Source organism: Sceloporus occidentalis, unplaced genomic scaffold (genome assembly GCF_023333645.1).
Source record: "Sceloporus occidentalis isolate IW3139 unplaced genomic scaffold, rSceOcc1.0.p SCAF_2, whole genome shotgun sequence".
In the NCBI taxonomy this organism is placed as follows: Eukaryota; Metazoa; Chordata; class Lepidosauria; order Squamata; family Phrynosomatidae; genus Sceloporus; species Sceloporus occidentalis.
In genome coordinates, this window is record NW_028316982.1 from 191361523 (window position 1) to 191386963 (window position 25441).

General features: G+C 37.6%; 1 protein-coding gene across 9 annotated transcripts in view; it reads right to left on the bottom strand.

Annotated features, from left to right (window-relative positions):
- Window positions 1-25441, bottom strand: part of LOC149319486 (dystrophin-like) — a 1434671-nt gene that overhangs the window by 686699 nt on the left and 722531 nt on the right. For all 9 annotated transcript variants that reach the window (XM_089511816.1, XM_089511819.1, XM_089511811.1 and 6 more), the window contains 3 exons: window positions 24865-25017; window positions 23807-23989; window positions 7051-7245 (listed from right to left, as the gene is read on the bottom strand). In XM_089511816.1, the coding sequence (XP_089367942.1) occupies window positions 7051-7245; window positions 23807-23989; window positions 24865-25017 (531 nt within the window). The remainder of the gene's footprint in view (window positions 1-7050; window positions 7246-23806; window positions 23990-24864; window positions 25018-25441) is intronic.

Consider the following 25441-nt stretch of genomic DNA (forward strand, 5'->3'; position numbering starts at 1 on the left):
TAAATTGGTAGATTTCTTTGTAGGAAAATAAAACTTATGGCTAGATGACAGAATTTTTAGACTGCTTCAGATGCCATCTTCAGATTTTGTAACCTGCTAATAAGAATGTACTATTTTTTCATTTCAATAATGAGGGGTAGGATTAGAGAAGCCCATTAGCAAAGGAAGTAGCAACAGCATTTAGGAAAATGGTCTATTATATTTCTTCTAAAAACTGAAATCAAACCACTAGAATTTCCAATGTCCATTTATTGTTACTATCTAAACTTGCCTCTTTCTGACACTTAAGGAGAACATTCTCTACTAATTCAACTTTTCAGCCAATTGTATGCCCAACATCTATCAAATATTTTATTCCTGACAAATCAAGTTGTAAAGTGACTTCATTCGCCTAGTTTGTACAGATTGTGCATAACTGGGTTTTGCTCAGATAAAGGCAAGAACTATTTTAAACTTTACCATTTTGTCCTTGTTGTGAGATTTGAGTTCCTCAGTTTTTCCTAGCCTTATTTGATAGAATCCAGATGTACACTTCTTTGACAAAAATGCTAATATATTTTTGGAAAACAAAATATGTACAGGATGAGGTATTGTACTGGTATGAATACCAAATCTGTAATCATATTTCATTTTTAAACTGATATTATAATTGGGAGAAGCACAGCTTGTTGCATTCATGGATGGCAGGAAAAGATTCACGTCTTAATCGCAGTCTTAAATATGTACTAGAAGTATGAATCATAATATTTGTTACAACTTTCATAAATCCAGCACATTTAAAGAGGATTATGTATGCATTCTTGCTGGGAGAATAAAAGGTTTAGAGTGATTAATGAACATCTAGCATAAACCGAAATGGTGAGGATTCCTATGGAGAATTGTTGGATTTACATGTATAATCATTAAGGATAAGGATACAAAAATTATAGCCAAGGGAAGAGACAAGTGATTATTATTTTTGCCTGGAATGGACATCTTCAGAGGAGACATGCACTCACCTACAAATAGGTAGTATCAGATAACCATTCATACAAAAACAAACATTTATTTACATTCTGGGGTAAAATCATTAGTGGTAAAGTGAACTTTTTGTCTAGAACTGTTGGATTTGATTCTAGGAAGCCAGAGTTCAAATGCCTACTCAGCTCTGAAAATATACTGGACCATAGGCCAATTACTAAGACAAAAATTTGGGAGTATAACTCACTTTCAGAATATTTTGCCTCTCCCCCCCCCCCCCAGGTTTCAGTTTCTTCTCAGTACAAAAGTCAGATAAGAAGCTGATGATTCTGAGATATAACAACATGGCAAGGGGGATTAAGTGCTTTCTTAACTTTATTGAATTTGAATATTTACTAAACCATTAAAAATACTTGTTGTTCAGTACCACATTCTCTGGAAGTTTACAAAGTAGAAACAAATTAAAAACCACAGCAAAATGAAACAAACAAGAGAAATACAAAATCAAACAAATCAAATAAAAGAAATCAAGAAAGACAAACATTGCACCAGAGAGCCATTAAAATAGAGATTACTCTTGTTAAACCTACAATGTAAGATCAACCACAACCTGGGGAAATAAATACATGTTTCCATGTTGCTGCTAATATATAAAACAAGCATCAGGTATATGTCTCTGGGAGGGCATTCCACAATCATGGCACCACTGCTGGAAATATCTACTCCTTTAGAAAGCAGGTAGCATCCATAAAATATACAAGATTTGATTTTTCAAAACACACACAAATATACTACCTTTCTCCTACCAAGCAGCCCAGTGCAGCCTACAAAATTTAATTCTTGATGTACAATGAAAGCATCAAAGAAAATAAAATATGAAAACATGTACCTCATATTTCTCAGATCAATAACTATGATACTTTGTCAGTTGTGCTGATAGCATCCCCATTGCTTTTTTTTAAAGAGGTCACATGCACAGAAGTTATTACAGTTACTTAGGCCTGGTGCAGACCGGTGGCCTGGCCACACACTATGGTTGCATGGGGGCAGAGCATCCGCATGCCTCACAACCCTAGTACGTGGTGGCGGAGTCATCATGGTGGCCTCCCATCCACACAGGGGCCGCCATGATGACATCATGCACACACCACGTCCAAACAGCGTGGCGTGTGGGTGACATCTCAGTGCCGTCCCAGGCCGCTTATGGTGGCTTGGGCACTGTGCGGGAAAGAGCTCCGAAACAGAGCTTCTTTTGGGCACCGCATCGTTGCCACAGCAACCAAACGTCTGTGGGAACAAGACCAGGGAGAAATAATACTAATAATACTAATACTAATAATACTAATACTACTACTAATAATAATAATAATAAAATTTATTTATATCCCGCCTCTCTACAGAATGCAATCGGGGCGGCTTACAAGGTTAAAATATACAATCTGAAGCCTCAACCCACCCACCCACCCTTAAAATACAATTAAACAATGTGGAATTTAAAACATAAAACACACTCAAAAACAATTCAATAAACTGTGGTGAAGTCAGAGGTCAGCAATTAGATTTTCCTTCTGATGGCCAGGGGACTATTCAGGAAAGGCCTACCGGAAGAGATCCATCTTTATAGCTTTTTAAAAGCTATTTAGGGTCATAATACTGTATGATGGATCTCGTCCGGCAGGCCATTCCACAATCTGGGGGCAATAGCTGAAAAAGTCCTCTGGGAGGTCATGGACAGCCTTGTTTTACAAGGTCATGGACAGCCTTGTTTTACAAATTTTTCCCCGAGGATCTAAGTGTGCGGGGAGGATTATATGAAAGGAGGCAGTCCCGAAGATAGGTTGGACCCAAGCCATTTAGGGCTTTAAAGGTGATAGACAACACCTTGTACTGGGCCCGGAAAACTGATGGGCGGCCCCTTCCTCCTATGGTTGCGGCTCCCAGGGGCATGAAGCCCCAAGGACATTCCTTTTCCATGCCACGGAGAAGTGGCATTTTGCATTCTGCCCTGTCCCCAACCTGGAGATAAAAGGGCTGCCACAGATCTGCTCTTTTGGGGCAATCTGTACCACACCTTACACACTAGGAAAAACTGATGCTCAAACACAGCTATCCTTTTTGAGAGACAGCTATGGGAAATCCATTATTCAGGTTTCTTGCATAAACAGGCAGTTAACTTAAACATATTACAGAATAATTATTTGAAGACTACAGCTATAGCTGATAGGAAATCAATAACGTTCCCCAGCTGGGGAACCTTGGGTGTAATTATACTTCTGTGTTCTTGGGTCTAGTTCTTCCGACGTATCATTAATTTTCAAGTGTTCTGCTTTTTAATTATTTTTTTTGCTAATCCTATCATCTCTATATCTCATATCAATAAAATATTGATTTTCTTTAATGCATATATATAGAAATGTCTGACAATGAATCTGTATATATTGAAGCAAAAATTCAATAGGTTTATGTGAGAAAATGTAAATGTGTATAGATATGATTATGCTACATGGAGAAAGAGACCCTAGACATGCTTATTGCACTAGTATATGCCAAAGATATAAAATCATTCTCTATACACCAGTCAATACCCTATATATGTGTGTATAAGTCAACATCATGTATAAATTGAGAGCAAGTTTAGGGGCCAAAATTATGGATTTTGATATGACCCATTGATAAGTCAAGAGTAAAACTTGGAGACATATTAACAAAGGATGTAAAGGAAAAAGTAAAGAAAAACTAGTTTTTTTGTGGCTTTTTTTGGGCTATGTGGCCATGTTCTAGAAGAGTTTCTTCCTGACGTTTCACCAGCATCTGTGGCTGGCATCTTCAGAGAATGCTTGCCTGGAAAAGACTTGGGTATATATAGCAGGCAAACATCCTCTGAAGATGCCAGCCACAGATGCTGATGAAACGTCAGGAAGAAACTCTTCTAGAACATGGCCACATACCCCGAAAAAGCCACAAAAAACTATGGATGCCGGCCATGAAAGCCTTTGACTTCACATAAAGAAAAACTATACCAAAAAGCTTACAGAATTCCAGCAGTCATAAATGTTGTGCTCATCCTAAAGGCTGGCTAGATGAGGCAGGAACTATGGTAAATGAGGGTTGTGGTATGAGTGCAGGGGGCATAAATGTGGGGTTCAGAAGCTCTAGATAGAGGAAGGGATTCTGGGAAAACCTATCTTCCATTCTGTGAACCACTTTGAACAGCCTAACCCTGTTTTTAGGATCTTTTTGGGTGGGGGTGGGGGTGAGAAGTAAGGCAGTTCATCTAGTTGGAAACCAATATGGGAAAATAAACATACACGCTAAATCGCATTCTTCATCCCAACTAAAAGTAGACCCATTGAATTAATGGAATTTCCTAAGCACTGACATACTGTACAAGTTGCCATTGATTCAATGAATTGATGTCATTTGGGTCTAACTAATAGAATCCAAGCCATAGACTTAAGAGCCCACTTTGACTTTTCTTAAGAGCACCTACAATCTGGCACCAGCAATGATTTGTATTTTGTCTTTTCTGGTACATGGAAGGCAAGCCAAAGAGTCCCTTTGAAAAGGCCATCCTGAAAGTTGTAGCTTCAAGCCTCACTTTGTTGTGGCATGGGCAGGGCTAAGAAAATGCAATCATATCAACCACAAAAAAAGATGTAAGGGCAAGAGTTAAGGTACTGTACTGAATCATCCCTTTCTTTGAGTAGATTGGTGAAAGGAGAGAGTTTAGTCCATACTGGATAAACCTATAAGAGGCACCAACCCCTTCTACTCTCTTAGTGCTTCCTTGAGTGGAAGTGCCAAAGAGATGATGATACAATCTTTGCCCCTATTTTTATGAATAACATTATAAAATAATTTGTAGCTAGATAGTTGTTTTTAAAAACTGGCTGTGTATCTCTGGATAGGTTAAGTATCTTTCAAAACTGACATTCTATGTAGTGCTATTATGGAAATATGGACGATAAATATAATTAGGAACTAGCTAAACTTTTAATCTGTGCAGATATTAAGTACTTTCAGAACATAATTAATTTAGTCACTGTTTTCTGAATAAAGAAGAATCACCTTTAAATGTCGAACTGTACCATTTCCAAAACAATATGTTGTCTAAGCCTACTAGGTTTTTCTTTTAAAAAGCTTTAATTAAAAGACTATCATTTAGGTTAAAAGTGAGAATAAATTATATTTAAATCTTTTAAATACAGTTTAAATAAGTTTCTGCCTAATACTGTCTTGAAATTTGATTTCATGCAAATTCTCCGTGGGTTAAAAATCAACCAGAATTTAATTTTAATTCTCTTCCAACCAGCAGCTATATAATTTATGCACCATGCTTCTATTTTTATTCCAACATAATGACAATGATGAATGATTTTATGACAAAATAAATATTCCTTCATTACAAAACTCAGATCAAAACTACATCCCTTCCTTCAGCATATGAATTTGCAAGATCTATTTGGATATACTGAGAGATTTATTTGGGATGTAGATGGAGCCATGCCCACAAGCACTTCTCTTGATATTTAATAGCTGAGTTAAATTAAATCTACAGCAATAGTTACTTGTAACCATATTAATCAATATCATTAAAACTAGTGTCAGCTACAAAAATATTAAATACACATGGATGAGCAAGTGATTAGTTATTGATATAAATCACACTAAGATGGACAAATATATAATGTTAAAGAGTAGTTATAGTAACATATTTATCTGTCACTAATGCTTTTGCTGTATCACTGCTTCTTGGACCAACATAGCTGACAACATGGAAAATGCATAACACAATGTTTGCTTATTACCAGCAATTTCACAACACTTTTTTCATACACAAACCAAGTAAGAATAAGCATCTGTTGCACAGAATGACAACAACAAAGCCATGATAAATACTTTATAATCTATTTTGCTTTGCCCTGGTCTTACAGAGGCAAAGGGAGATACATTCTTGCCTCTGATACTAGCCAGTAAACCAAAGTCCACCAAGATATCCTGCCTTCTAAGCAAGAAAGGATGGTAGAAATCTGGCCTAAATGGTTGGCCAGAAAAGGGCTGCTCTGCAAATGCTTGCTTCCTTCTTCCCTCTTAATACCTTTAGTGGACTAGTGGACTGGGAGCCTGGAGGTAAAGTTTATTTCATTTTAGAGTCTCTGACCAGTAGTTAGACAACTGTTGATGCTTGTGTTAAATCATCATCACTATCTAGGAAACTCAGTTTTATACGTGTGTGTGTGTGTGCGCGCACACCCCCCCACACACCAAAAGGTTCTTGAATCTAAAAAAAGGAACTGTGCAAAGCATTGTATCACAAACAGTGGTTTAGAATCCCTTTTGCGTTTCAAGTAGTTTGCAATGCATTGCCAGAGGCTATTGTTAAAAATGTTGAAATACTCAAGTGGTACTTTTAAATAATACAGAAGAATATAAATTCCCCTTTGATTCTTCAGTATTTCTGGCTAACATACAATTTTATTTTATTTTTAATTTATTATATTTTTATACCGCCTTTTTCCCAAAATGGGACACAAGGCAGCTAATATACATAAATGATTTACAGATAGTATTCCTGTATAGCATCCTCCAGATTTGATGGTTTGTAGGTATGGATATTCCCAGGAAACATGTCAATTTCCCTTTAAATATACCTAGGACCACTAATAGTTGCAAAATATATATTTAGTACAAGAATCACATCTTTTTGTATGCACACACATGCATGCACAAAGCAAGATATTTCTCCATTCAGAAGGAGAGTGGGAAGCTAACAGGATATCATCATGTCATCATACTCGCTATGTAATGTCTGCTTTGCTATTCAGATAGTGGAGGAAAATGGACAGTCTTGAAAAAGAGTTTGTCATGGTTGCTGCTGCAAGGGGAAGACATGGAAGAGGAATGGAATGATGTGAAAGTTTTTACATTTGAGGGCGCATTTCAAAAAGCATTTTGTTCTTGTCCCCAAACTGCGACATTTTCAACTGAAAATATTCATCACAAAAATCTGGCTCGGCCCTAAGCTTGCCTAGGCAATTGCATGAACTACAATACGTTACATTCACATTATTGAAATGGCTGGATTCTTACCTTGAGGCACTCTTCTTGTCTGACAAGATCCTCACAATCCCTGCCCTGCAGACTGGGAGAATTAAGGAGGTCTTCTACTTCAGACAGAACTTGCAGAAGCCGAAGGATTTCTGCTAGGTATGCAGAAGGCACATAAGAGGTTTCCACAGTCATACCTTCAGTCATCACAACAGCTGTCTCTTCAAAAACAGTTTGCTGGTATAGATATACAAAAAAGAGAGGTCTCCTTTAGTTTATTAAAAATAAATAAATAAATGACACAATGCTTGATTTAAGTGTGTATTGTTTGGGCAGTGCCTCAATTTGTTCCTCAAATTTCATCTCAAAATATCCAAATTATTCAAATCTATAATCATTAATGCTTCCTCCAGCAGCTTTCATTTTCTTTTTCATTCTTATCCTAATTATGGATTAGATTCTAGCATTATAATGACTAATAAGAACTGAGTCATTCAAGACGAGACTGGGTGGATTTGAGGCTTCTGTGGACTTTTTGTAGCAGGATATTCATGTATACATAGACACAAAGTAAACTCTCAGAAGTGACATAGGGATCTGATACATTTTCTGCACAGCTTCTTGAATAAGGGACACTGACTATAGGTGCCAAAATTATATTTTAACTTTTTTTGTCTTTCATGGTTTGCCCATTGTTGTTGGTGTCGTCGTCATCATCATCATCATCATTCCACTCTGAGTCCCAAAACAGGGACTCAGAGTGGCTTATAATATTTTTTACAAAACAGTACAATTAAAAGCATACAATAGTGCTACATTAAAACAGAATTACAATATTAAAACAGATTGCCTGTTAAAAGAATAAAATACAGTTAAAATGTATGTGATTGCCTATGTGATTACCAAGATCATTTCTGGGATTCCTTGACTTTAACACATTGATTGAACATTACGTTTACATATTAACCACACATTAAAGGCTTATCACACAATATACCATTTTACAGTGCGAGCAGTTTTACTTTTGCTGGGGATGCAGTTGCATAGACAAATGTAAGGCTGTGAACACTTGGGACTGAATGGAAGATGTTGCTAAGTTTGCTTTTCATCAGCTGTCACATGTAATTGTACAAAAACAGCAACTATGTACCCACACACACACCCTAGCTGCCCAGCTGCAAGTTCTCTCTCTCTCTCTCTCTCTCGCTGTGTGTGTGTGTGTGTGTGTGTGTGTGTGTGTGTGTACACACAAACATTGAAAAGGAATTATACTTTCTTAGCAATGTAAGTGTCCTTTAACAAGAATATTTTTTTGCTTTGCATCTGGAAAGTTCCTTCTAAGCAATGTATCACTATACATCAAAAAGAAGCAAGTGATTTCTCTCCACAAACTGTTAGTTGCCAGTTTAATTAGGTAAAAGAACATAGGTGTGTGTCCAGAAAGACTTCTCTCACAATGAGGATTTTGGAATAGCAAATAACTGTCCAGTGTCAAGGTAAAACAGGAATATAACTATGTTTGTTCTAAAATCTGAAAACGAATGTTGGTGACATACAGTGGCTGCCATCCTGTATGTGTTAGCATATGCAGTAGTTCTGCATGCAGACCCATACTAGGTAAAACCATATACCATCCCTGGACTCATTCCACAGCCTCTAAATGAGGGCCACTGACTATATAGGGCAGTGATGGCAAACCTTTTAGTGACTGAGTGCCCAAACTAAAAGCCCTTCCAGCACTAGGTGTTACATGGTGCCAGGGGCAGGATTTCTGGGGGAAATGGGATTCTGGAGCAGGACTTCCACCCTATGCGGGCAGGACGTCTTCCTTCTGCCCTCCTGGGCCTTCAGTTGCTTCTCCTGAGGCAGCTGAAGGTCCGGGACAGCCGGGAAGGAGAAGGAATAGTTGTGTGCCTTTTCTCCTCTTCCCCTCCTGCCATGAGCTGGAAAAAATGGTTTTGTGTGCTATCTCTGGTACGTGTGCCATAGGTTCACCACCACAGATGTAGAGACTGGGCAGAAATGGGGGAGTGTTGAGCAATGTGCCTGATGCCAGATATGAAATTATTAGACAGGTGTGGAGACTCGCCTATGGAAATCTCAGTGCTGCTGTAACAATTTTGCATCTGCTATGGGGCTATAACAAGACATTATCAGTCCACAGTGCCCATGGGGCAAAGAATGGAGCTGGGGGTGCTGTGGTTGGGAGAAGAGAATACCAGTCTACAGCAGCAGGATCTCCAAATGGCATACACATGCACAAGGGACATTTGCGTGTGTGTCTCTGCTGCAATAGGATGTCAAACTGTATGTTTATGTAGTTGTTTAGCTGGGATTATACTGTTCATGCAAACTATTAACATGGAACCTTTACTCCATTTACCAAAAGGACTTCCAAACTACCCAGAGAATCACTGGCAGGCTGCTCCACTACATGATGCTTGCTGTTAAACATGTCTGGGTTAGTCTATTATTTTATTCATATCGGATTCTTAAGTTATATTTTTCATATAATATAAATATATATTCATCGTATAATATAAACTGCCCTGGTAACATCTACAATATAAAAATATCATTTAAAAATAAACATGTTTTCTGCAATTTAAATATGAAGCAGTAGCCTCAAATTCTTATATAAGCTTAATTTTGGAGAAACAACTGCTGATGGGAACAACACCCCATGTAAAAAAACCAAATAAAATAAACACACATTTCAATAAGAATCCTCCCTGTTTACACATTAAAAGCCTATGCAAACAAAAATGTATTTGTCTGCCAGTGAAAAAAGATCTGGCCAGCTTGCACACATTATCTGTATTAAGAATTAGTCTCATGGTGTAAAACAACAACAACTAGTCTCTGACAACATGTATATATTTTTATGAGTTCTTTTGCTACTCCCTGTAGTATATCCAACACATCTGTAGTGTGTTTTCCAAAGGCCTATCCTAGCAGTCTCATCTCACCTATGTTTTTTATTTATGTTTCTACTTGCTTTGGAAAGCAGTAGTTACTGATCTATTTCATTTAAATGCCACTTTTCTCCTGGAAAGGGACCCAGGGTGTGTCATAGATAAAATCAGTTAAAAACTTTAAAACAATTAAAAAAAATATTAAACATACAAAAGTTAAAGTACACAAATAGAACACACATGCCATATAAAAGCCTTCTTGATGAAGATTACATATTAAAAGTCTGCTTAAATTAATTTTTAAAAAGTCTTTGCCTGCTGGCAGAAGGAAAGCCAGCCCAGTCTCTCACAGAAGGCAGTTCCAGAAAGTGGGAGCAGCCAATGAGAAGGCTCTCATCTCTTGTCCTTACCAAGCAAGCCATATGGGGCTTTATAGGTCATGACCAGCACTTTGAATTGTGTCCAGAAACAAACCAGTAGGCAGTGAAGCTGTTTCAACAAGGGAGTTATATTTTCCTTATAACTGGCCCTGGCCAGCATTCTGGCTACTGTATTTTAAATTTGCTGAAGTTTCCAAACAGTTTCCAAAGACAGCCCCATGTAGAATGTGTTACAATAGTCCAAATGAGATGTTATCAAGGAATGTGTCACCATGGCCATATCTGATGTGTCAATGAATGAGTGTAGCTGGCACACTGATTTGAGCTGTGCAAATGCATTTCTTGCCACTGCTGAAATCTTGGCATCCAGGCTCAGAGCTGAGTCCAGGAGAATATCTAAGCTGTGATCCTGAGATTTCAGGTGTGTGTGCATAACCTCATCCAACACAGAGTGAGTCCCTATTCCCTGATATGAGTTTTGATTAACCAGGAGCACCAATGTCTTGCCTGGATTAAGTTTCAGTTTGTTTGCCCTCACCCAGACCATTACTGATAGCAGACATTGGTTCAATATCGAGACAGCTTCTTTGGAATCAGATGGAAAGGAACGTTAGAGTTGGGGGTTGTGGAGAGTCACTGTCAGAGTGGAATTTCCCCCACAGCCAAACAAAGTTAGGCTGACTCCAATGGTGGGGCCTGCGGAGTGACTATAAAATGGGGAGGACCATTGAAAGGAGGATGAATGTGTAGTGTTCTGTGAGAAGTAAAGAGCTAGTTCAGGCAGGCTAACACCCTCTTCTGGGGGAATGGTATTTGTGAACTGAGCCAAACTTTCACAAGATTTATATTCCTGATGAAGGGGCTGTATTGGAACTTGTGTTTAGAGAAATAAAACACAGTTTCAGGTGGAAACCATCACTGACGGAACTAGAACAAAGGCGGTTTGTAACAAGTGAAGTAATGTACACATTCTAATAATAAGATTTGAGAATCAACTGTAAAAAGATACTAACTTAAGTTCTGTCTGCAAATAAAAGTTATATATTTTCTTGTCTACAAAGAAGTGATTTGAAGTAATTTATAAATAACAACATCAAAAGCTTGCCAACAAAAATATTAAAACCATTAATAGATAAAAATACTGGGAGCCCATCTTTGAGTCACTTATTAAGTGAGTGGACTATGGAAGGAATTGGGGCCAGTAAAAGGACCAAGGGTTAAAGAAATAGTTCTGAGGAAAGAAAAACCTCAGAAGAAGAAAGGAGGAGAACTCTGTGTAACACAGTGGTCACAGGGGGTCATACACATACTGGAGACACCACAACCCAAAACCCCAGATGACCTCTCCCAGCAGTTTCATGTAGATGTTAAATAGCATGGGGGACAAAATAGCAGCATGTGAGCAGTAGGGCAAATAGTAATTGTGCCAGTCTCACACTATGAATAAGATACCTAATAATTAAATACCCACTTCTGTAATAACAGGAATTTTGAGTCTTACCTGTTTCAAACAAGATTATTCTGACATTGCTTCACCAGTCTGATGTTCAATATTTCACAACCCAGCAGCAGCAAACCATATAAATATAGCTGCCTTTTGAACAAAATGCAGGTAAGCTGTCTTGAGCTGTATATCCAACTGGATGTTCTTGGATCTGAGAGCTATGTCAAAACCTGTTCCAATTTATATTATCTTATGTGCACAGGCTAAGTCCATTGTTAATCCTTCTATGTTCCTTATCAGTAGTTTTACTGGAACCTCTGTGTTCATATCATTCATTGACTGGAATATTTTAAATGAATTGTGAATAGGGATGAAAGGACTTTAAAGCTTTAGGGAAACACTTAGTCCTAACTGTAGTTGTTAGTCAAAACTAAATTAGACTAATTAATAGGAAATTGGGAAATCAAAACTTATTGTTGCATTGATACAAAAAGTCTACTCTAGTTGGGCCTAACATTGGCGGGATACAGACCACCCCTTTGGGGCGGCCTGCACCCACCCCTTTCCCTGATGGATCAGGGCCTCAGCTGCCACAGCGACAGCCCTGAGGCCCCGATCTGCTGCTTTTCCAGGCCTTGGGGAAGCGGTAAAAAGCTGCTTCACCGCGGCCTGGAGTTGTCCTTGGGTCTTCATGCCCCAAGGACACCCTGATAGCCGAGTGGCCCCTTTCTCTCTGTATCGCTGGCGCAGCTGTTTAAAAGCCGCGCCAGTGATACGCGCAGCCAAAGGAGCTCTGAAACGGAGCTCCTTCTGGTGCCTCTGAAAGGGCTCCACAAGCGCCCTGCAGCAGCGCCAGGATGTTACGTCATAATGGCGGCACCCATGTAGAAAGGGCACCGCCATTACAATGCCGCGGCCATGTACTAGGGTTGCAGGGTGTCCGGAAAGGACGCCCCAAGGCTTTGCGCCGGTCTGGATACCACCATTAAATGTTTTACTGATGTTTTAATAGAACATTAGTCCTGATTCACAATTACTCATTAGCATTTGGCCCGAAAGAGATGGGCCAAAAAGTTCACTGTTGGGGGTGTGGCATTTACATGATGCATGCCCCAAACATAGCCAGAGTTGTGCCAAGCCCATCCCAACCTGGAAGAACCAAGACAAAAAGGAAAAGACAAAAACACTTCATTTTGGTGGCTGGCTCAGGATCGTGGCACTGTCCCATATCAGAGCAGTGGCAAGGCGTGTGCAGTCACCACAGTCCCACAGGGATCAAGGTGGTCAAGGCTAATGAGTAATTGTGAGTCAGGACTAATGTTCTTTTAACCCTGTCTGTTTGAGGCCATTGCTCCATTGAAACCAACACAGAGGTTTTTAATCTGAGGAACTTTACTAGTCTAAAACTACATTCCCATTACAGTAACATTAAAATACATATAAACTAAGAATAGCTTATTGTTAAGGTACCTTCATATTTAGTGAAGTTAAAATGAAGCTAGAAAAGCAATTTATTATTATGAAATGAAGGCAAGGAATTTCTCTTCATAATATAGTGGACTACTATACATCATGGCTAATGAGCAGATGAGATGAGCTACATTTGTGAGTAAAATGCCACTATGTTAGGTGTTGCAAGCATTTAAAAGATCCTTATCTATGTATATAACAAAAATGATCCAAAAAAGTGTATGAAAAAAATCTGAATCAACATTCAGTTGTATACAATTACAGGCAATATCAGTTCCTCCCTTTAAAATGAAAAACTTAGATTTTTTAAAAAATTAAACAAGTTAGTTATCAACTATAGAAGTATAGTGGCTACAGGCTGAGCTTTAATGGTATTCTGATGGAAGGAAACTCATTTCTGGAATAAAGAGATTAATGATATAGACAAAACTGATGGAGGATTTCACATGTCATTTTAATAACAACATAATAAGGGCTGGATTTTACCCTTCCTCTTCTAATTACTCATTGATGTTTTAGATTTGAAAATGGGCACTGAATCATTTCACTTGTTTTTATTAATCCATTCCAATACAACAACAAAAACAACTACAACAGGTTTATTGGTTAGTCAACTGACCATATCAATGGTAAAATACAAATATCAGAATACCAAAGTACATACAAGGATAAAACTGGATCACTCCTAAAACTCATATAAAATTAGCTAGAGAGTTGAGACACATAAAAGTTGAATAAAAACAAGTTTGATAACATACAAAAATATAGAAAAAACAAACTAAAACATGGGTGTGTGGAGGAAATCAAAAAGGGGGTTGTGTAAATGAACTCATCACCATGGCCACTGATTCTGCCACCCAGTTCAATCCTGGCTAACATCTGGCTGGAAGCCATGCTCAGCTGGCCAATTTGCAAAGCCTGAAGCTTCCCAGTTTGGTATGATAATACCCAACTTTATCCTGAAAGAGACTTCAACACAGCAGGGATAAGGTGGGTTTTTATGCCATGAGATAGAATCATATAATCATCGAGTTGGAAGAGACCACAAGGGCCATCCAGTCCTACCCCCTGCCATGCAGGAACTCAAAATCAAAGCATCCCTGACAGATGGCCATCCAGCCTGTTTATAGACCTCCAAGGAAGGAGACTCCACCACCCTCCAAGGGAGTGTGCTCCACTGTCTAACAGCTCTTACTGTCAGGAAGTTTCTCCTAATGTTGAGGTGGAATTTCTTTTCCTAAACTCCTATAGAGAAGATCCCCAAAATGGAAGAGGCAGGGGATATATATATATATATATATATATATATATATATATATATATATATATATCTTTACTTCTATTGTTTGAGATAAAACTGAAAAAAAATATTTGCACTTGAAAGAGAAGGGCATTGGAAGGGAAAATATAGCAGTCCATTTCTTGAATCGTAAATGCTGATTTTGCTTTGAAATATGCTGATTTTGCTTTCAAACTTGACACCAGACTATGAGAAAAGATGCTCGACATCTGTATACTGAATGCAGGATACTTATATAATTTCAAATCTGACACTACCTAGATACTAATTGTCTGAAGTGGAACAATATTCAGGTATCTGGACAGGCATATGAACAGGAGTTCAATAAACTTAGCATATACCTTGGGACATTTCTTAGTCATACACAGAGATTACTCAGAAAGAATATGCAGTTTGAGTAAGGCCCAGATTTCATTGTTATTAGAATCTTAAGTGATGAATAGGACCTTTAATCAGGTTTGGCTAGTATACCAACTTCACTCTTTCCTAGACAAGAATTGCCTGGCCACAATAAACCATGCGTCAGTAATCCCATGTTTACATTACTGTTATGCAAGTGGAGGGCACTCATGTGTTTTGTCTAAAATGTCATACTGTTTGAAACAACTACTGTATGTTGATGTTGATGCACTGGCTGCCTGTTAACTACTGGGCAAATTTCAAGACAATGTTCTTCGCATATAAAGCCTTGAAAAAAACTGGGATAAGATTATGGAATAGTTTGCCTTCCCAGTATAAAACTGCAACACTGCTGAGAATAATAAATAGGTTTGCTGGGTGCATTCTATGTTGGCTTCCAAATAACAGTCTGTGACGATGCCCATCTTTTGAAATGTCATTCCACTGGTACTTAGGAGGTAGAAACTCTGACATGTTTTATGCACCTGTCAAATCTCTGTCCTTTTACTGCTTTTGTGTACTGTTTCTGCTTCAAGTTTCTGGTTTTAAATATTGTGAAACTGTAATATAAGCTATCTGTCTCTTTATTTCTCTGTCATATTGATTGTGTGATTATTGTGAAATCTATCAAGATTTTTTTTTTAAGTCAGCAGGCTATAAATTGACTAAGCTAATAAACATATATTATTCTATAGTAACAGATGGATATTCCATGCAAGGCAAATTTAGGATTTTAAAATCACTGTCAGCATGAGCATGCTAAAATACTGCAATTTCACCACAAAAATTATATTCTACGTGTTGCCTGATAAATGTTGAGCTATGCTGTACTGCAATATTGTGAAGTTGGTTGATAGCTCTTGATATTCCTTTAACACTTTTTAAATGGAAAAAATAAGATGAAGTTGTATAGAGCAGTCTACAGAAATGATAACAGAGGTCCAACCTCATTCCAAATATGCAGAGATGACTGAAGTGAAGTAATACTGTATATTTATCACAGCACTATGAGGATTGAGAATAGCCTCAAAGCTGACTTTCCCTCATAAAGCTAAAGGAACAAGTAAACATTAAAGGAAGAGGTTTAAAAATATCAGGAATACATATATAAACTTGTAAACACCTGACATCCACATTCATAATTATAATACTTGAAACTCTTAAAAACAATGCATAATTTAAAACAGAATGTAACATCACCACCACAAAAAACAAACAAACAAAAAATCTTCCACAGGGAATTTACAATATTTATCTATGCTAGATATTCCTATACTGCTTGCTACATCAGAATGAACTGTGGGATTATCCCATTTGAATACCATTTTATTATTGTCAAAAATAGCATCCCAGTATAGTACAGTACTACTCATTGCTATACTGTCTATGTGTAATCCCATATACGCATCATCATTGTGGTAAAGGTTTGAAAAAAAGTTTAAATTGCCTTGGAAAAAAAATGTATTGAATAAATTCTGCAGTGAATCCAGTGTAAGATTGTCAGTAATTTTACCTCTGAGTTACACATAATAAAAATAATAATACGTTATTTTTGCCCCGCCTCTCTGTTCAGGAGCAAGGCGGCTTACAATAAAAATCCAACAATGTTCAACAATAATCCCAATTATTCCCTCCCTCCCCTAAAACATTAATTAAACATATTTAAGCATTAAAATAATCCATTAAAATAAACAGAGACGGGCAACAGGGTTACAGGATATTCAGTGTGATGGTCGATACAATGGGTGGCCGAGTTTGATATTCAGGAAAGGCCTGCTGGAAAAGATCCATCTTTACAGCCTTTTTGAAGCTGACCAAGATTGTAATATGAAAGATCTCTTCTGACAGGCCATTTCATATTCTGAGAGTAGTAGAAGAAAAGGTCTTCTGGGTAACTGCAGCCAGCATCATCTTAATAGGATTTATAGGTAGTAGATTCTTCCCAGATGACCTGAGTGTGTGGGGTGGATTGTACCGAAGTAGGCGATCCCATAGATAGGTTGAATGCAAGCCATCAAGGGCTTTAAAGGTCATTACCAACACCATGTAGTGCACCCGGAAACTAATAGGCAGGCAGTGGAACGATTTTAAAATGGGTGTTATCTGGTTACTTCTGGTTTTTCCAGTGACCAACTTGGCTGGCATATTTTGAACTAACTGAAGTTTCTGGACTAGGCACAAGGGTAGCGTCATGCAGAGTGCATTGCAGAAGTTGAGTCATAAGGTTACCAGCACATGTACCACAGTTTCCAGGTCCCCCAGTTCCAGGAAAGAATGCAGCTGGTGTATTAGTGGAAGCTGATAACAAGCACTCCTGACCGTTGCATTTATCTGATTAGACATCTGAAGTGATGAGTCTAGGAGCACTCCCAGGCTACGAACGCAGTCCTTTAGGGGAAGTGTGACCCCATCTAGGACAGGTTGATATATCTCAATATCTGGGTTAGGGGCCCCTACTGTGAGTACCTCTGTCTTGTTTGGATTCAGTTTTAGTCTGTTTTTCCTCATCCAGTCCATTACTATCTTAAGACATTCACTGAGAGAAGAGATGCCATCTTTAGTCAAAGCTGTAGACTGAGACATGGAGAAATATATCTGGGTGTCATCAGCGTACTGATAACACCCTGCCCCGTGTCTCTTTTTGAGAGAGAAAGAAAAGCAAATAAAGACATTTTTGTAGTGATGAGCTATTTTGGTTACCTCCACTTAATTTTGTTAAAATGTAATCATTTATTGAAGAATTGATGTTGATTGATGTGTTTTTCACTTTAATTTTGTCTATCTAATGCTTCTCCCTGATCCTGTGATCAGGGGACGAGCCTTTGCTGGCCTCTCAGAGGAGAGACCAGCAATTTAAAGATAAATGGTGCATGTAGCTGGCCTTTAAGAGAGGTGGGGGTGGGCCTCAGCCTAATGTAGGCTTTCCCACCCGTTCCCTCTCAGTCTGACTGAAACGCTGGTCCATTCTCTCACCTCAACAGCAGTGTGAGAGTAACTTCTGGTTGCTTGGAGAAATAAAATTAAATAAGATGAGTTAAATAAAGTTGTCCATTTTATAACCCAGTTCTCTGTGTCTGGTCTCATTATTCACTGGGTTGGTCAGCAAATCTTCTTAATTTTGTTTGGTGTGTATAGTGGGTATAGAATATGTTTCATGCTTCATGTTCATAGTTGTATAGACATGTAACAAACAAGTTTGAATATTGGTATAGAATTTTCCATGGAAAACATTTCGTATCAAAGTAAGTTCAAGTGGATCTCCCTTATCCAAAATGCTTGGGACCAGAAATGTTTTGGATTTTGGATTTTTTCAGATTTTGGAATATTTGCATTTGTGTGTATTGTTTGCCTTCAAGTCATTCCCTAATTTTTGTGATCCTAAAACAAACCTATCACAGAGTTTTCTTGGCAATTTTCTTTACATAATGAGATGTCTTGGAGATGGGGCCAAAGTCTAAACAGGGAATTAATTGATGTTTCTTATATACAGTGGTAAATGCTGGTACTGGTGGTGCAGTGGTTAAATGCCAATACTGCAGCCATTCACAGCCACAAGCTTGTGAGTTCATTCTCAGGCAGGGCTCCAGGGTCCATACAAAGGCCAAATAGACAGACACAAGGGGCTTGAAACTGCCTCTTTTGAAGTTGGATTGGGGCCGTGGCAACTGCATGCCATGGTCCTAATTGCCTTGCAGCCGCACAAAAAAGGAGCTGCAAAGATTCGCTTCTTTTTCTGGCAAATTTGCCAGTTTGCTCTCTTTTTCAGAGACAAAAAGCTGGATTTGTCACCTGTGCCCTGGTCGGAAGCTGGCTTCATGATGCTCTGGTGGCATGCAACATGTAAATGCCATACTGCTGGAGTGTCATGAAGCCACCCCATATAAATGGCTGGGTGGCTTCCGGGTCGCTTCCGTGTGCCTTGCGAGCATGCAGTGTGAATCACACTCTTCAAGGGATTTAAACATGTCAGAGTTCCTACCTCCTAAGGACCAGTGGAAAGACATTTCATTTCAGAATTGCACTCTTAATTCTTTACCCATTTCATTACTGAGGGAAGCAATGAGTATATAGCATTTTATTCTTACTGTGTTGTAAGGTTTCCTTGCTGCTTAAAACGTATGGCAACATTTTTTATTTTGTTACACAGTTTATCCAAAGGCAGTATGCATGTGTCTTTCCCTCTTCAGTCTGAAAGAGTCACTAACTCTAACAAAGACCCAAACAATAAGTGACAACTCCTTTTTACAGCTCAGTGGGAAGCCTTTTCTGTTAATTGTTCATCTTTTCTATTCACCAACACATCTTTGTTAAGAACACTGCACTGCAGTCAGTTGTTAAAAGCAATTCTAAAAGCTGCATTATATTGAATAAAAATGTGAAAATTGCATGGCGCATTGCCCAAATAACATATTCTATCATGAAAATGAAAATAATACATAGAGTAGGAAAATAATCTTTGTGACCTTATGCTGAATTAATAGATACAGGTTTTTTTTTTTGGGGGGGGGGGACTTTAAAGCTTTAAAGGGTTAGATGTTCAAAAGCTACAGATTTAAATTCACTTTATCATTATAACTCTCACTGGCATATGATGACACTTTGCATGTATGAACATACTGCAGATCAGACAATTAAAATCCTTCATTTGGCAGAGCAATGCAAAGCATTCATATTTAAATGGAATGGCTGCAAGGTAACAGATTTCATCCAATTCCTTCCTGTGGTTTAATAACACATCAAATTTGAAAGAGGATAGATAAATTGTATGGCAATGTTTCCAACAGAGGTGGCTTGATTACTCAAATACACCTGTTTAGCCGCTCAGTTTCCTTATATTCATTGCACACCTGTGTCTATAGAAAGTCAATGTGAAGATTCAGTTATTTGCTACATAAATATGTAAATATACATGTTACACTTTAGCTATCAAACAAATAGCAAAATTGGTGTCCTGGCTACATTTTCACCAACAATAACCTTTCAGTGCATTTGTGCTGAAAGGAGATAATACTTGGCTAGACTTTCCCCCTCCAAGGCCATGGTTTCCAAAAGATAAATGAAATATCATGAAGATGCTGTTGTATGACACTTTTGGGGACATATTCTCATAAGGTTTTTCTGAATTATTTTCTACATTCAGAGGCAGGTAAAAACGAAGCCTACTTATTTCAGCACTGAACAATTTTCAGGGGAATAGGTAAAAGGCAAACCATCTATTAACTAACCATCTATTGTAATTTGTGTGTTGTTGGATTGTAAAATTCACCACTGTAACCCGCCTTGATCTCTGGAAAGGCGGGCTAGAAATAAAGCTTGTATTTATTATTTATTTAACTTACCTTAAAAATACTATTTTCCACTCTCCCATTAGGACAACTTCTTAAATAGTAATAATAATAATAATAATAATAATAATAATAATAATAATAATAATCAAATTGGTTCACTTAAATGAACACTGAGTTAGGAGTGGGTGTTTTTTTTCCTAGTTATCTAATAAAAAAATATACCTGGCATCAAAGTCCTGAATATCTACAGAACTGTCTGCAACAATGGTGTAATAATATCTTCACCTTAAGGACAATACAATAGTTTGCAAAGTTGATGCAGTACCTGGTAAGTGCTATGCAAAGTGTGTGTATGCTAAAACAACAAGTTTCCTTCCAGCTTATGTGGTTGTTGACAAACCGTAATGTGAAAGAGAATGTGCAGATATCAACTCTTTATGTCTTTAAATAGTAATTATGGCCAGTCGCAACATATTGGCCATGTTTCAGCCTTGGTTTTTTTATTCATCCTTCAAAGTGAGGCACTGTGTTTCTGGATATCAAAGAGCAGGGTGAGAACAAACAGTCAATGTGATCTATCAAAATCTGTGAATAAAATTCTAAGGGGGTATGAGAACCAAATTTAAGAACTAGAAAGCTGTCTCTTTCTCTCTTTAACTGATCCACATAACTTGTGCAGAGAAAGAACTGCATTCAAAGGAATCAACTAGATTTACCATTTACAATGCTGCTCTTCCTCCTCTGAATGTCTTTTACTGCTTTCTCATTTGGTGGCATTAAAGACAGCTGTTTTTTCCCCACCTTTGACATTCGGCTGATTAGCCTTTTATTCACTGTGTTGCTATGTTTGAATTCAGACAATAAGTATTTTATTTTATTGAAGGTTAGGCACCATTGGGTGGGTATACCAGTTCACATTTCCTAGTGACTACCTCTCAAGCATCATGTGATCATTTGTCAGCCTGGAAGAGTCCTCACAGCCATTCAGACTACTTTTGGAAGATAACCCCTTGGGGGATGCTTGGTAAACTGCATAAATGCTAGCCTGCCTACTTTTGAATCAATGGCCAGGCCTTCCTTTCTATAGATCCAATTTGGGAATGTGGCTGAAACATCATGCAGTGGGGTACAACCTCACATGAGCCTTTGAACTGGGTGTTTTGCCCTTAAGTTTTATTGCAGTGATGGCAACTAAGCCCATACTATTTCAAGTTAGCTTTGCAATCTGCTTTCCACATTGTAGATCAATTTAATGTAGGCAAAGTTATGCCCAATTTAAAATTTAGTTTGTTGTCTTTTCTTCATTCTGGTTGATGTAGGACCAGAATAGTATTTTGGTATAGCATTTTGATGTTCTGGAACACCAGCATAGCAGAATCAATGACTGGTGTTATAATGGATATACAGTAATTTCAAGAGGTAGTATTTGGTTGTGTTTTATTATGTTTTGTATCACCCTGAGCTTCTTGGAAAGAGGTCCACAGTCATAATTATAATGAATGTATGTTTGAGTTTGCTTGGTATTAACTAAACCACTCAACTCTGCCCACCCTTTTTAAAATGCCGTCCTAATATTGTTAGAGAAAGTAGCTGAGAAGATTCCTTTCCTGGTGATCAGTTTCATGGGATAATGGGGATTTATAACTACACTTACGTTCACTGAATTCTTATTGTTTTCTAATTTGATGGTTGCCATGAGATTTTCTATGTAAAAGTTATGAAAATATTTTCTGTAAGCAAAACGAGTTTATGATTTAATTAAAAATATTAAATGGACTTTCCAGACAGCCAGGACAAATTTTCATATCTTCATTTTTACATGGTTAGATCCTCAAAACATATCTGTGGGGGGTGTTTCTTTTCTTGAATCTTTCAAGTGGAACACTGACTCAGAGATTAATGGAACTGCCACATATAGTTACAATCATTGCCTATTACACATTTCTTTAATAAGCCTTCACGGACAATGCTATTCTTGCAATAAATCTATATAAACCATAAATCACTATTACTTCTCTTTAAAAGACACAGACCTAGTTGTAACGAGTGTGGCTTCTGCTACCAGGGTCTGTAGGGTGCACACTATTCTACTGTATAACTCCAGCAACTCCAGTAGCAAGACTGAATCCACCACCACAGCCTGACATTTATGTAGATAAGAAGACATGAGATCATGACTTTTTCAAGAGAAACTGGGTGATGGAGACAATCACCTTTTAAAATTGCTCCTGGAGTGAGGAACAGAAGTTTGCTTGGCTGTAGCAGAAATGTGATTTGAAACTGGCTGGGGCCACAGCTGGCCAAGAAGCTGGTGGGTGGATTTGACCCTTCCTGACCACCCACCCACTTTTGCTGAACACTGATAGGTAAGAGGTGGAAAATTAAATTAAAAATCAAGGTAATAAAGGACAGTTGGTCCCCCTACAAAGACACAAGTAAAGAAAGAAGGAGGCAAGAAGAAGGAAAGAAAATAGCTCTTTTCATCAAACTCTTTCTCTTCCCCACTCACATGCTGTCTTATCTGCAAAGCAATCACTTGAAGGTGGGGCTGGCTTTATGTTGTCTCTGACTCCTGCCCTTCATGTGTAGCATCATGGTGTGTTGCAGTGTATGCAGAGAATCCTGATCTCCTCACTTTGGAGGCCACCAAAACTTGGTCACTCCTCTGCAGCACTGCATGTGGCATGAATCCAGGCCCCTACTACCGCAGAAGTGCTTTGTTCACATTTGTTCACAAAACACTCCATATATCTTTCAACCACACTTTTGAACACATGCATACACACACACTTGATGGTTTCTAGTAGGCTCCTTTCAACTTGTTGTGATCTACTTTCTTTAGATATAAAATATCTGCTGCATCCATAAAACACCAATATATCATATTTCCCATCATGGCTTTCTCCCATTTTGAATATCGTCAAATCTGTTTTGATGAGGTAGTCCTATTCAGGCCCCAAATCCATACACCAACAATCCAGATTTCATACTTTATTTGAAATTACAATTTCATGTAGGGTAGTTTTTCCAACAAATGATGTATGCCTAAACATCTGGAGCTTCTGCCACAACATGCTATTAAAGAGCATTTTTGAACTGCATGTTTTCAGAGAGATAGAGTATTCTTATTAAATACATAGTAGAAAGAAAAATTATTCAATCTGTTCCTGAGTGTTAATAGATTATTCATTATAAAAAAATAAAATTGAATTAAATTTTGCATGGGATGGCAGATAAAAAATAAATATTTCTCAGTCACACATGTTTATTGAACAAAATAAATGTATGGCAAACTGGCGGTTTTGAACTGGTAATGTTATGGAACAAATGACACAAGAAAACCAAGATGTTTTTGTTTTTTGTTTTGGTCAATACTGTTATATTTCTGTTGTTTTGACCTGGTATTTTAATTTAAGGGCATTTTCCAGAGCAAATCATGTAGCACAAACACTATACTGCATTGTAAAATAAAGTGTTCCTCTTTGGCTGACCAAATAACTCTGTTTTAGACAAGTTGGCATAGGACAGGGATCTTTCATTGTTAGTAGGGTTCTGTTAGTAGCAGTATTTGCAAACAAAAATGTTTGCCAAGAACAACTCACAATTTGTGCATAGTTGAGTCTTCGAAAGTGAGCAAATTTGCTCTCAATATCTCGCCAGCGCTTGCTGAGCTGTATCAGGGTTGGTTCCACTGCTTTCGCAGCCCCATCCTTAGACAAGCGATCTGCTTGCCTCTGTACCGCATTCAGCTCTTCCTTCTTCTTCTCCAATTCTTGATCAATTTCCTATTGAGCAAAATCAATACAGGGGCCAGGAAAATTAGCTAACTAGATAATCAGTATCCAAGAATTAGCAAAATATTGTGTAGATTTCCACCCCCAATTTTATTGTTACAAAAAATGACACTTTTGAAAAATTGTTTACATGTAGACAAAAGAGACATAGCTGAGTCTAGGGTCATCTAGCTGATTGCTTTTAGAAATTTATGTGACTAGAATATGCTGGAAAGGTGGTGAATGGATTAACTATCTAATGTTCTAACTTTCTCATTCTTCTTAGCACAGTGTGATAAGCCACTAGAAACACAACTGGAATTGCATATTAAATATTCAATGTGACTGTCAGTTGCATAGCTAGAGGATATTTTTTTAAAAAAAATATTGCAGGTAACTCAACAGAGAATGAAGCAAAAAAAGACGATACAAAATAAATGAGGCAGTTCTTTGACAACATGTAAGTAAATCCTTAGAATTTTGACAATGATGTATGAATATGTTCTGATGAAAATGAATGTGCTAACATGACAAAGAGTTCATCCATATATCGATAAGTCATTTGCTCATCTGCAATAAAGATACAGAATTAATTAATTTACTTCTAGAAAAGAGATGATGCTTCTTAATGACAGTATACTTCATATATGAAAACACAGTATTTTATTTCTTGTATAAAATTGACTATAACATTTATACGAATCTGTGTAAAATGAATATATTTATTTAAACAAGCACTATCTAAATTATTTAAAGAATTACAGTAAATACTGAGCAACTGTTATTCTATGTGTCAATACGGTTGTACATACAAAAAGACATAAACATACATATTGATATATTCCTATTACAAAACAGATGCAACAGCATTTTTTAAATGGCATTACCTTTAGCTTCTGCTCATCTTGGGGATCTGGTATAGTTGCTAATTTTTTCTCAATGTCATCCAGCCACTTCATGAGGTCATCTGCCTGCCTCTTATACTGATACCACTGATGAGAAATCTCCAAAGCCTTTTTCCTTCTTTGACACCTCAGATCCTGTTCATAGTGCAGATATTATTAGACTTGCAAACAAGGAGGTAATGGTATAAATGGTAGTACATATGTATGTATTATCATGTAGGAATAAAGTGTGAAAATGTCATATAGCACAAAAATGTTAATTACATTTATTAGATGCAAATTATCAGATTTGTTTATTCTCCTGAATAAATTCTATAAATGTTAAGAGTCCTTAATATCTATATTTAAATAATATGGTCTAAGCTAGGAAGAACTATGTAACTTTTTGCCTCTTCACTGTCACATGTGAAAAAAATAAGCAAAGTTGTAAATATCCTTTGTATCTCTAATGAGCAGTGGGAAATCTATGGTGACTTTCCAAACAGTGTAGAAGTAGTGACTTTTGTTGTACTATAACTCCCAACAACCATAGCCACCATAGTGAAAGCAGTTGAGGACC